General features: G+C 38.2%; 1 protein-coding gene across 1 annotated transcript in view; it reads right to left on the bottom strand.

Annotated features, from left to right (window-relative positions):
- The window catches only part of LOC106642712 (uncharacterized), a 339,578-nt gene that overhangs the window by 300,485 nt on the left and 26,030 nt on the right, over positions 1-13,063 (bottom strand). The window contains exon 2 of the mRNA XM_089598092.1: positions 11,949-12,202. Within this exon, the coding sequence (XP_089454218.1) occupies positions 11,949-12,202 (254 nt within the window). The remainder of the gene's footprint in view (positions 1-11,948; positions 12,203-13,063) is intronic.

Raw genomic sequence — 13,063 nt, 5'->3', positions numbered from 1 at the left:
TACGTTGAGTCTGTTTGGCTATATAATATATATAATGTAGTAGTGGCGATGTAAACAACAATTTAGTTAACCAGGGCTTACAATGGATATATAATAAATGTTTTGATAAAATTTATTTACATATACAACAATTTTATAATAAAGAAATAAATAATTATTAATATTGATTAAGTATTAAAATTCCTTCAGCTTCTAGCGAATCTAATAATAATCTTTGAAGTTTCCCGAAATTAGGACAATCCAAACATTTTCCTAAAAAACAATTTTTAGTAGGATTATCGCAAACAATGGTGTTCAAACAGTCCGTGGAATTTTTAAGAGGTCTTGCCTTGGGTTTCGTTAATTCTTCTAAATTAAGTGCATCTAGCATCAGTTTTACGTTTTCGTGATGCACGCATACGCAAACGTTATGCGTGCCACTACTTCCGGCTAAGATACAGTGAGGAGGTCTGAGCTGTACGAATTTCGTGAGACCCACTTTGACATTTTCATGCTCTTCTTTATATAAAATAAATAGTTCGTTTAAATTTCCAAGTAATAATCGTTTTTGTACATAAACACGTTGACCATTATCCTGTTTCACAGAAACCTAATCTTTTAATCTAGGCATCAAGCGGCTGACACTGTCACGCTCGTAAAAAATTTTGACGCAGACCTCGACATCAGCAGATAAAACTTTTCTTTTTTTTATCGGGCCATGAGAGTATGCCACGTTCTGCAACTAAATTTAAAGCTTGCCTAGCTTCTCTATCTGTGCAACTAAATTCTTTCATAAGCTCTCTTCGGTTCCAAAATTTCGGGGCGAGGGTGAGAAACGTGATTCTCTCTCGCTTATCGTTAGATGATAAAAATTTCTCCTTTTGCTGCGGCTTGCATCGTCTCGTTTGTCGTTTAAATACGTCATAAAAACGAAAAACCCCTCTTTTTTTATTGTCAATATCTACGTAAAATGTCTCATCTTCCGATCTAGACTATTAAAAAAATTCCAAAAGTTGAAGATCATGGAGATAAAACGTGTTTTTCAAACAAGTGCATTTTCCGAGATTATGGGAGCAAATTTTCAGAAAACTGATGCCACAACTGGAAAGCTGAGAAAAAAATACGTTAGAATATGTTTTCAGATAATTTTTTTATCAAAGTTTTGACACCAAAACGACGAGTTGAAAACGTCGTGTTTGACGCCCGCGCGGGCCGTCCACCGCAGCGTTGGGACAGTTGACGTGATTCTCCCCAGGTATTCTAGTTTGACAGTGCAGAGCACCTGCGCTAAGTACACTTTTGCTGGTTGCAAAAGCATTCTGCAACCCTTGTCCTTTTTGTTCATGCTCTAGCTTGAAATCCTATATTTTTTTTTAGTTATGCACTGAACTAACTGGCAAAAAGGTTACAGTTGTGCTAGTATACGGAGTAAAAAACAGTAAAAGATCAAACAGCCTTCCAGTGGATTAGTATTAAAACTTACAGTTACACTCAAAGTTTTTGTATTTGCCCCAGCATTAACTCTAATTATCTTTGTTTTTAGTTGTGTAGTGAATTAAATGGTCAGTTGGTCTCAGTTGATCAATCTTACTTATGTTTTACCAGTGAGTATGCGAAAAAGTGGAAAGTCATAGAATGGACTGCTCCTCTTAGTGGAACCATCATCTGGCACTTAAAAATTATGCGCTTGCTCCAATCCAAACATTAATTGGTTATCAGAATTGCAATAAGCCAAATGGTCAGTTAGTCTTAATTTTTTAAGTTTATTGACCTGTCACCAGTGAGTGTGCTCAAAGTTGATAAATTATTATTTTGGGTCTTTATACTCAAGGACTGGCAACTTCAGTAAAGAGTTCACACTGGTTGTTTCAGTGTACTTTTTAACTCTCTGCATATCATTATGTTTTACGTTCTATACACATGACTTTTAGAAATGTCCTATGAATTTAGAGAAAGTAGATTTGTCGACTAAGAGCACCAGTACCAAGAACATCCTGTGGACTTGGAATTTATGAATGGATTGACTGGCCAGTTGGTCTTAGTTGAGTAATCTTACTTATGTTCCACCTGTGAGTATGCGAGAAAGTGGAAAGTCATAAAATGGACTGATCCTCTTAGTAAAACCATCATCTGACACTTGAAGATTTTGCGCTTGATCCAATTTATACATTGATTGGTATTCAGATTTGCCATAAGCCAAGTGGTCAGTTAGTCCTAATTTTTGGAGTTTACTGAGCTATTACCAGTAAGGGTGCTCGAAGGTGAGAAATTTTTATTTTGGCTCTTCATACTCAAGGACTGACAACTCCAGTAACGTGTTCATACTAGTTGTGTCAGTGTACTTTTTTACTCTCTGCATCTAATTATATTTTACGTTCAGTACAGATTACTTTAAGAGATGTCCTGTAAATTAGGAGAATGTATATCTTAGAATTTGTCGACTAAGAGCACCAGTACCAAGAACATTCTGTGGACTTAGAATTTATGTATGGATTAACTGGTCAGTTGGCCTTAGTTGAGTTATCTCACTTATGTTTTACCAGTGAGTATGTGAGGAAGAGAGAAGTTATAAAATGGACTGCTCCTCTTAGTGGAACCATTATCTAACACTTGAATGTTATGCGCTGGCTCCAATCTATACATTGATTGGCTTTCAGATTTGTAATAAGCCAACTTGTTGGTTAGTCTTAGTTTTTGGAGTTTACTGATCTCTCACCAGTGAGTGTGCTTAAAGGTGAGAAATTATTATTTGGGCTCTCCATACTTGAGGACTGGCAATTTGAGTGAAGTGTTTATACCGCTTTGCCAGCGTCCTTTAATGTCTCTTTTTTTTTTCCTGTAGAGTTTATTTTTAGTGATGTGCTAAAAATTTGAAGAAAAACCAATTGGTAATTTAGATTTTTACTACCAAGAGCATTCTTTTATCATCCCTTTTATTACTGCTACATCCTTATTTATTTTGGCAGTGTTGGCATTACCCCCTGGTTCGAAGACTCATTAATTTTCTGCAGTCGATAAAGCTACACGCTGCGTAGCAACCTTCTTTTTCCCTAGTCACCTCCCCACCACCGCCACCGCACCCTTCATCAAGAGTTGATCACACTCCCGGCAATGAGAACCCGCCCCCCGACGCTAAGCGCTTTGTGATTGGCCGAAATTATAAATGTTAATTTTTTAATACCTTGTAGAATGCGCATCAAATTAAAAGTTTGTAAAGAGCTTTTCTATTAGTCTTGACGAGATTTATCGCGTAGTATAGTTTTTCTTACTTATTTTTAATACACTGTGTATATAAAGAAGAAATTTAACTCCCCGACACTCGTTTGCTTACAAACATAGATAAGAAAAGTTTCTAGACTTCTGCCGCATTAAAACGCAACTTGCCGCTCGCTGTACGTCGCTAAAAAAACTAAGCACAATTATGTGAGATCGAATTTAATATTTATACAGAAGTAGGAAAACGCTAAGTTGTAGAAATTCATCAATTTTTACATGTGTAAGCCGTGTGAATAAGTTGTGTATAAGCTCAGTAAAATTAAAGTAAGTTTAATATCCAAAGAAAAAGTAGAAATGAAAGAATCTAAAAACCATATTATGGCTTTTTGTGATAATGAGATTTTAAGCGATTTTGATACATTTCCAAACGCTCATGATGAAGTTCTTGATCTGAACTATGAAGTTGAGAATGAACAAAAGAACTTCACGCAGATCAAGAAAATACTGCTGCTTCTGGAGATCTGAGTTAGGCCTTTGTAATCACTGTATAGGAAGCTCTTTTTAAAGAAGAAACTCTATCTGAAAAAATTAGAATGCTTACCACTCTTCTAGCTGATAGGAGTAAAAATTTAATATTTTAAGTCGTATGGTGCCTCGAGCTAAGGCTTTGGCAGCAAATTCTGAATTTGCTTCAGAACCTCCAAAGAAAAATAGAAAAAAATTTTTAGTATCAACGCGAGAAAGCGTGGTGAATTATTATCTTTTAGACGATACTTGTCACGTTATGCTTGGCATGAAAGATTGTATTTGCGTTGTCAAAGATTGCTAAAAAATTCGAGTTCAAAAAAGATTGTTATTATTTAATCTGAAAGATCTCTGAGCAATATCTAGAAAAACTTTCAGAGGCTATGATAGGTCTCACAAGATTTCAAAAACTTAAGCCACCTGAATGTATCGCAGCCAGTCAAAGTGGTCGTCACAACGTCTGTGTTTGTTAAATATATCAGAATATTAGACTAAAGTTATTCGGATTAAAAAAATAATTTAAAAAGCATTATACTGTTTTCGTTGAAAATAGTGATGATTTGATGAAAGATTCAGTATTTGAAGTTTTGACACCTGCGTGTCTTTTATCGACTTGTTGCTTTTGTTCAGGTAAACAAGTTATTATTGATTAGATAAAAAACAACTAAATAATTAAGACATCCAGGCAACTCCCTACACCTAGTGAACTAGAACTGACAGGTAAACAACACTTAATTTCCTGCTGGTTTGATGTCAGTTTCTCGAATTTTTTATGTATCACGATGAAATTTTTGTTTCAGATGTGACATAACCAAACAAGTTGTAAGTAATAACGAATTTTTTGAATCTTTCAAAACAGATTGTTCAAATTTGTTGAAGCTTGATGTCTTAGACAAGTCACAAGCTGCTTATTTTAACAAGAAAAAAAAATCTGTACGTAATAGTGAAATCGTAGTTTGTTTAAATTTTTCTAAAAACTATACGTGCTACGTACAACATGCAATACAACCATACCACTGGGCAAGCAACTAAGTAACTTTGCATCCGTATGTGACATACTTTCATAAAGATGATAAAGTACAGCATATGAATCATGTTTTAGTATCGAAAAAAATTACACACAATGGTAGTTCAATTTATTTATTTAATACAAAGGTAGTTAAATTTAAAAAAAAACAGTATCAAGCAGAAAATGTTAAGAAACTATATTATTTTTCTGACGGAGCAGGATCACAATATAAAAATAAGTAAAATCTCATAGATCTGATTTGACACAGTAGTGATTGTGGAGTTCATGCAGAATAGAACCAATTGTCAACGTCACACGGTAAAGGTGCGTTCGATGGTGTGGGCGGAAGCGTGAAAAGACATGCGTTTCAAGCGAACTTGCAACGTGTCAATGACAGACACATAATGAACGTGAGAATAATATACGAATAGGCTGGTAATTTTATCAAAAAAGTAAGCTTCAGCTTTTGTTCACAGTCAGATCATGATTTAAATGTAAGATGATAAGCCCAACGTTTTTCAGATGCTGAAATTGTCAAGAATACGTGACAGTTTTACAGTTATTATCCTGAAGATTCAGGTAATATAACTTCTAAAATATATTCTGAAGATAAAAAAGTTACAATCACCCGTGTAACTAAAAAGACGTACATTTATTTCTCGATGTTTGTAGAATTGCTCAGGAGCTCAAGCGTACAGTAAATTTGAATCGAAAAAAGTTGATATTGAATAACAAAAAATGTCAGGGAGATGAATTTATATAAATTTAAAACTGAATGTCCAAGGAACATTTTGAGCCAAAAATCAGAAAAATTGTAACATGAGAACGTTGTTGAAAATTGAACTGTTTATTAAATTTTTTTAATAAAGGGGTAATAAAACAAATTTCGATTTTTTTTCTATTTTACTTAAAAATACTAAGTTTCAAGTCACTCTCATCAAATTTTCATGAAGTTATATTAAAAAGTGTCCAAATAAACAATTTTTTAATGAAAAGTGGTTAAGATATTAAATCATACGTATTAACAATAAAAATTAAAATTTTGAAAAACCCTTTAAAATTATTTTTAGTATTGGTATAGACATTGGTTGGATCAACGTTTCATAAAAATTGACAACCAAGTCTTTTTAAGGGCTTCTCACTTGACGTATTTTGTTTAATTGCAGGCTACCATATAGTTAAACCGCAGGCGTTATTTCTATTTCTGAAAACGCAGCGAGCCGTGCTAGAGGTTCTTGCGGACTTCTCTAAGTCCACCAAGACTGTCGAAGTATGGAACATGGGCCTCGTCGATGCTAGGTTGGAGCTGTTTGTCAACTATTGAGATGACTTTTAAGCAAATCATAAAGATCTGATTCTGGGCTCACCTGTGGACAAAGTCGCCTACTTGAGAGACCTATACAGTTCTGCAGAAGGGTCTACTAGGAGTCGGTATTTTTGACCATGCCAGAAGGTGTTGACTTACTAGCCCGTTTCGTACCACACTTGGGCCCCGCCCTCCAAGCATCAATATCCCACACTTGTCTGGCCGTCACGAGGATTGGCAGTCATTCCGTGACCTTTTCCAGAAGCTCATTTGCTAAGACCCCTGACTTACCAAAGTTAAAACACTTTATTACCTAAAAGCAAACGTGAAAAGTGAGAAAAATGCAGTTCTGAATACCTTGCAGCTCGTTGGCTCTTGTTATTCCAAGGCCTAGAGCCTTTTTGTCTTGCGGTTCAAGCACCGCCACCTGTTTGTGCAGGATAACTCCACTCAAGGCACTCCTAACACTTAAGCCTCTGCACGAGGAGTCAGCTGCTAGTCCGCAAGGCTTGCTCAATACCTTAGAGAAGCCCCGTGATCAACTGTGTATGCTCAAGTGGATGATCTCGTTTGTCTTGACTGCAATGAACTCCTTGACTCAAAGAGCCTGAGAAAACAAGCTTGAGAAGTTGGTGGCAGCTAGCTGGGCACAGGGGGAAGTATCCACTTTTGCCACCTTACCCAGCTTTCTGTGGAGGCGTGGCAGCTCATTAACATCGATGAAAGCTTCGCGCCCAGGCTTATTGACGAATGATCCTGTAAGCTCGATTGACAGTCACCCTCCAGTGCCGACACTACATAACCGCAAACACCAATCTCTAGCAACCCACGCAATTGATATTGACTGCCCTGCGTGCCACGCGCCACACGACTTTCACCACTGCAGTACATTTCGAGAACTGAATATGTTTGGGCGAAAAGGTTTCACCACTCAGCACAAGCTGTGCTTTCTCTGCCTGAAGCCGGGCCATATGGTGACTGTCTGCCTTTAAGGAGTGTGACCCAGTACCAGCTGAGGTAAAGCAGTTCCTCTTTATCTCGTACGCCAAGGGAGGCATTTACGCGGTGGCTACCTTTTATCATGACTAGCTGTCCAGCCCACGCTCAAGGTTCTGTTTAAGGGCCCCTGGGTGCGGAAGGTCACAGCAAGAGCACTCATCAACGCTTGCTCGAAGATTTAAATTGTTCACTGCACTGGCTCAAAAGATCCCAGCTAGCCTTTACGAACATCTCTGGTGTCGAAGGCGATGTCTTTGTGCACTCTTCGACGATTGAAGCTTGCAGTTCCAAATCCAAAACTCAAGGTAGACGTTACAACTAAAAGTGCACTGCTTGCGCCAACTGGGACTCCGCACCCCCTCTGGACCGTTATACTCATCCGCCATCGAACTCTGGAGTGTTTTTCAGACCTCTTGGATCCAACCTCTTTAGAATGATGGGTGGCGTTGACGTCCTTCTTCGAGCCAACGTGTACCCCCATCTACTACTGCGAGGGCAATTACTTGATGGAGATCTTGCCAGACAGCTCACTGTTGCTTGCTGGAGGCTCGCTGCCACCGGTCACATATCGGGCTAAGCGAAATTGTCCTGGCCAGCCACTGGCAGGATAACACAATAAATCTTAGCTCCACTTTGGCACGATCAGCTAGTCGTACTTATTCAATGATTTTGGGAATCAGAGAACTTGCTACAGGGAATTTGTTGATCCCCTGATGACATCAAATGCTAGGTCATCTTTGCCAATCATTATCGGATGGTTGATGGTGCAGTGTCATCCATCACCTGACTTAGAAAGAGCTTACCTGGTGCCAGAGCACCCCTTTATTTGCTTCAGCGTAAATTGCGGGGTGCCTGGAGATGGGAACTGGATATGCATGACTCATGGACAAGTATCTGAAGTATGGGCTCATGCAGTTACTGATCAACGCGAAGCTCTTAGCGTCGTCAGTCCCCATACATTAAGCCCTGCACCATGGGATCTGGCAAGCATGCGACCACTGGAAGAAACTGTGTTTCGTATTTAACGATTCGTGATTAACATCAACTGGCTATAGCCTCAACAATGTCCTGCACACTGGACCGAAGCTTTAATCCCAGTTGCCGACTGTCATGCTCCACTGAAAAAGGCATCGGATCGCCTTCTATGTGGATATTAAAATAATGTTTTGGCAGAAATGGATCGACAATCATGACGTGGACCTCAAGCACATATTGTGGAGCTCTGATGACTCTAGCTTATTAAATCGCTATGAGTTGCTCACTGTGACTTACAGCAAAGCTAGTACTCTCTACCTCTCTCTTCGTTGGTAGCACTAGTGTGTGGAATGGTTTGCCAGTTGCTATACGTGAATTATACCAGCACCCGGGTTTCAATAGTAAATTTTATAAATACTACCAACTTGTGTTTAAGAACTCGCAGTAATTGTTAATTGTAACAAAATTTTATTGTGTTGTACTATTTATTTAATTACGCTTTCCATTACTACTGTTACTGATTTTATTTCTTGTTTACAACATTTTTATTTATTTTATTGTTTTATTCGTTTTTTTTCTTTTTGTTTTCTTTATTATTTTATTTTAATAATGTATTAATTGCGATAGTATTCTTGGGCGCTGATATTCAGAAGCCTCTTTCTAATGTTTTAATGTATATACGGCTTAGGCTATACAGGACCACTCAGCACGTCCTGGAGTCCTTAGCCTGTTAAATAGATAAATCTAATCGAATCTAATCTAATCTACGAACAATTTCACAGTTTTGCGACGATGAAGGCCATGCCCAGCCCGAAGCCGTGCCTATTGTCAAACAAGATCGGTATGTTGATGACATTCTCTCTGGTGCTGACAACGTTGAGATGGCTTGAATTCACCGTGACTAGCTGGTCAGCGGAGGCTTCCCTCAGAGGAAAAAGGTATCTAATGATCTGAAGCTGTTGAGTGACCTCTCTTCAGATGCCTGATTAAGGCCGACCTGGCGGCAGCTCAGCGTAGACGGTCTAGTCAGCAAACTTGGTGTAAGCTAAGACCCGATTGATGATCACTCACACCTTATGCCACCTCCCTTACAGTAACAGTCGATAAGCGTACAATGCTTGCCACTCTAGCACAACTATTCGATCCTTGTGGATAAATCGCACCCATCATTTTAACTGCAAAATTGATAATTCAGGATCTATGGCGAGCATGACTCAAAAAAAATGAGCCCATGCCTGCAGCCATGGCCCAACGCTGGAGCAGATTCCTAGGATAACTGCAGAATTTCTCCGACATTGCCATTCTTCGCTGGATTGGCTGCAGTCTCTTTACTGGTCTGCAACTCCACGCATTCGCAGACGCGAGCCAACAATCGATGGCTGCTATAGTGTATTTGCTCACTGAGGGATCAGCCAACGGTATCTGCGTGCGTATCTTGAAGTCCAGGACCAAGTTAAGCCTTGTCAAGAGCTTGCAACCAGATACCACTAGTCCCACACGCATGTCGATCTCTAGATTGAATCTACGAGCGGTACTGCTCGTGGCAAAGCTGCTACGCACGGTCACTAAGGAATACGTTCCAAGCATTGAGCACTATCACACCTAAAGCGCTTCTCAGATCGTTTTTCACTGGCTCCGATCGTCAGAACCAACAAACAACTCGTTGGTATATAATGACGTGGCTCACATTCGGGAGCTTCTGCCATTCCATGTTTGAAGATATGTTCCGACGGCCTCTTATCCAGCGGATTTGGCTTTCCAGGGCACAAATCTGTCCATGTTTCGACAAATGCTCGCTTGGTAAAAAGTCCTCTCCTGGCTCGCAGGCCCTCTTGATTTATGGCTATCCAAGAACGCAAAGTTGCGAAGCTTCGGTTACCTGGTCACTGACGGCGCCCTACAATTTTGCCACGCTGTTTAATGCACTGCGCCAAATATGCCAGAGAAGTTCTCAGACCTCGGACTTCTCCTTTGCTTCCTTGCTCGATTGCGTCTCTGGATCCATTGTTGGTTGTCTTGGCTGTGTCATGATTCCACCCCCCCCCACCTTTCACCCCTCTTACGACGATAGAGCTGCGTAATGCCAACCTTGCCTGTGTCCACCTTAGCCAGCAATAATTCTTGGAGCTAGACCTTACGAGCTTGCAAAAGAACGGCCGTGTTCCTGCAAACAGTCCACTGCTGCCTTCAGACGCGATTTTCTCCGATGATATCCTTTGAGTTAGCAGTCGTCTCCAACATTCTGCCCTTGCCTTTGACGAGAAGCATTCACCCATCCTTGACAGTTGATGCAGCCATGCTTGGCTCATCATCCAATAGGCTCATGATCGTACTCTCCACGGAGAAGTCGAACTCACCAGTGCCTATATAGATCGCAAGGCCTGGTTTATTGGTAAGTGGCGGCAAATTAAAAGCGTTTATCAGGGATGCGTTGTTTGTGCACGACTGCAGGCGTGGTCTGCCACTCAACACATGGCATTTTTACTGGACGCTCGGGTCATTTTTGCTTGTACTTTCTCTTGCACTAAAGTTGACTACGCCAGCCTGTTCAACATTTTGTCTGCTAAGGGTTAAGGCATGTACAGAAGCAAGGGCTATGTTACGATCTTTGTCTGTACGACCACCAAGGTAGTGCCTCTCGAGCTTGTTTGCAATCTCTCTACCGAGTCTTTTGTCGGGGCTTTTACCAGATTCTGCGTTAGGCGTGATCGGCCCTCAGAGATCTAAAGTGATAATGCCACCTGATTCCATACCACAGGCCGTGAAATTTTCAAGGCTCTCCAGGTTGCCGAAATAAGGTGGAGACGTGAACCACGTATTATCTATACCTATTTATATAACACATTTCGTGAGCTAACTAGCTTTGCCTTGCTAGCATGGAGTTGATTTTGACTATGAAACAAAGAGAGTGTAGTAATCACTTCAAAATAATTTGAATTTGATACTGTATACTAATATCGTGTAGGAAGTACGAATTCCATGAATTACTACGTAAAAATAGAATTTCATTTAATAAAAATATAAACGTCCCGATAAAATCCAATACTTTCAAACTAGAGAGTTCAGTACTTAGCTCTGGCAGTGGTAGCACCACCTGAGATGTACTCTTAGTCAATAAATAGTAAGAATCACTTTTGAGGAACATATCAAAATATTTAAAATTTATAAGTGATGGCCTACCAGACCTTGAATATTAAAGAAAAAAAATATTGCTTCTAAGACTTTGGTAAATAAGTATTTTTAATGAGATGTATGACAATTGTGTAACAATGAGGTAGTAAAAGTCATTGCACTAAAAAAAAAAAATACCCTAGTGAGAATTCAAAATAATTAATAAGTTTTCTCACAAAACAACACATAAAGTACAAGAATGATTATAATTATATATTTATATAAAATAATAAGACTAGTTGTGCTTTAAAAAAATTCACGTTAATACCTATCTTTCTAATCAGTGTAGCAATCATGATTGTATATTTTAGCACCTTTGCCTATTTAGAATTCTGGCTATAAAGAACAAGCTATGGCCTGAAGAGTGTGAGATTGGTTTTTGCCACTGTAACGATATATATGAATAAGAAGGATATTATACCTTTTTATAGATGCCTTGTAAAAGTAAGTCTTTAGAAAATGTTTTCGTATTCTTTGAATTCTTGCAGAGAAGTGCCATTTTTGATTAAAATTTAAAAAAAGAACTTTTTTACTTATGCAATAAGCTCTACATCCCAATTTCTAACAAGGTTACTTATACATGATGAGTCTGCACTTTTGTAATCATATATACTTTTTGTTACTCAATTTTCTAATAATTTTACTTCTCATTTCTTTAATGAAAAAAAAAACTTGATACTAATATTGATCCAATAGTTATTTGAATGTGATGTGATGATTTGTTAAATATTAATCCCAAATGAAAAGCCGTATAATACATTGACTCACCGTATGGAGGAGCACGCTGAAATCCAGTGCTATCGTAGGTTCGCCAAGAAGACATCATTGCAACGTTTTGAGCATAGAATGGAGAGGCTGCACCAGCAAAGTTAGTATGAGAATGAGTTATGTGAGAATTACTAGAATGTGGATGCACATGGCTTCCATGTGGACCCATACCACTTGGTGAGCTACCCGTATGTCCAGCCAAAGCATGGTGAGCATAGGTGTCAACTCCATGCTGCCACGATGATGGTTTATCCCTTTAAAAGTTATTACACATCTGTCTTACCAAAGTTTTTAACTGATTAGAATTTTTTTTTCTAAATTTCAATGAATAACCATACATAATACATGTTTTATTATTTGGCTTCTGGAATGATATTTAGACAGCTAAAAGTTATATAAATATACATGTAAGATAACAAATTACGATTAATGTTACTTTTTTCAAATGTTTGTTCACGTGCATCTCAAGCTTGACGGTCTTACTTCAGAATGTACAGGTAATAGACTTTACTTCATAACTAAATAATTTAAAACTACCTCATACAAAAGAACGTATAGCAAGTGACACTGCTATAAGCGATACATCAGACTTTAGAATTTCAGGCAAGATGTTATGATAAATCTTATTATAAAAGAAATAATAGCAGTTGAAATACTAATTATAAGCGTATTGATTGTAATGACTGGAAGAACGGTTGTAACTTAGTAAATTAAGATATAAAGGACTAAAAGTAAACTTACCTAAGTATCACGCACCGATTTTGATAAAACTTCGCATAGTGGTAGGGAATCAAAAAAGAAATGGCACGTGTTTTTTTTATCGGCAGAAGATGGTTCTTACGGGGTGAAATCTAGCCTTAAGTTTTCACCCTTGAAACACAATTTCTGTAACATTTTTTTTTAAACTAAATACTTTAAAAAAAAGTTATATGAAGATTGTTCCCATTAAAAAGTACTTATAATCAAAGAAAAATTTGATAGTCAGGGTTGCATCCCCTATGTTTTAAAGGTTTAAACTATGTAAGTTTTTTTTCTGAAAATTCTGAAATTTATTGAAAATTAACCAAAAAAATGTTTTTGCATGTTACATAATATGTGTTATAAGCCAATATTTA

Source organism: Copidosoma floridanum, unplaced genomic scaffold (assembly GCF_036245765.1).
Source record: "Copidosoma floridanum isolate Cflo_tuat_1 unplaced genomic scaffold, Cflo_Japanese_pri ptg000005l, whole genome shotgun sequence".
NCBI classification, from domain to species: Eukaryota; Metazoa; Arthropoda; class Insecta; order Hymenoptera; family Encyrtidae; genus Copidosoma; species Copidosoma floridanum.
The sequence above is the reverse complement of the archived record's forward strand: the minus strand, read 5'-3'. Positions and strand labels throughout refer to the sequence as shown.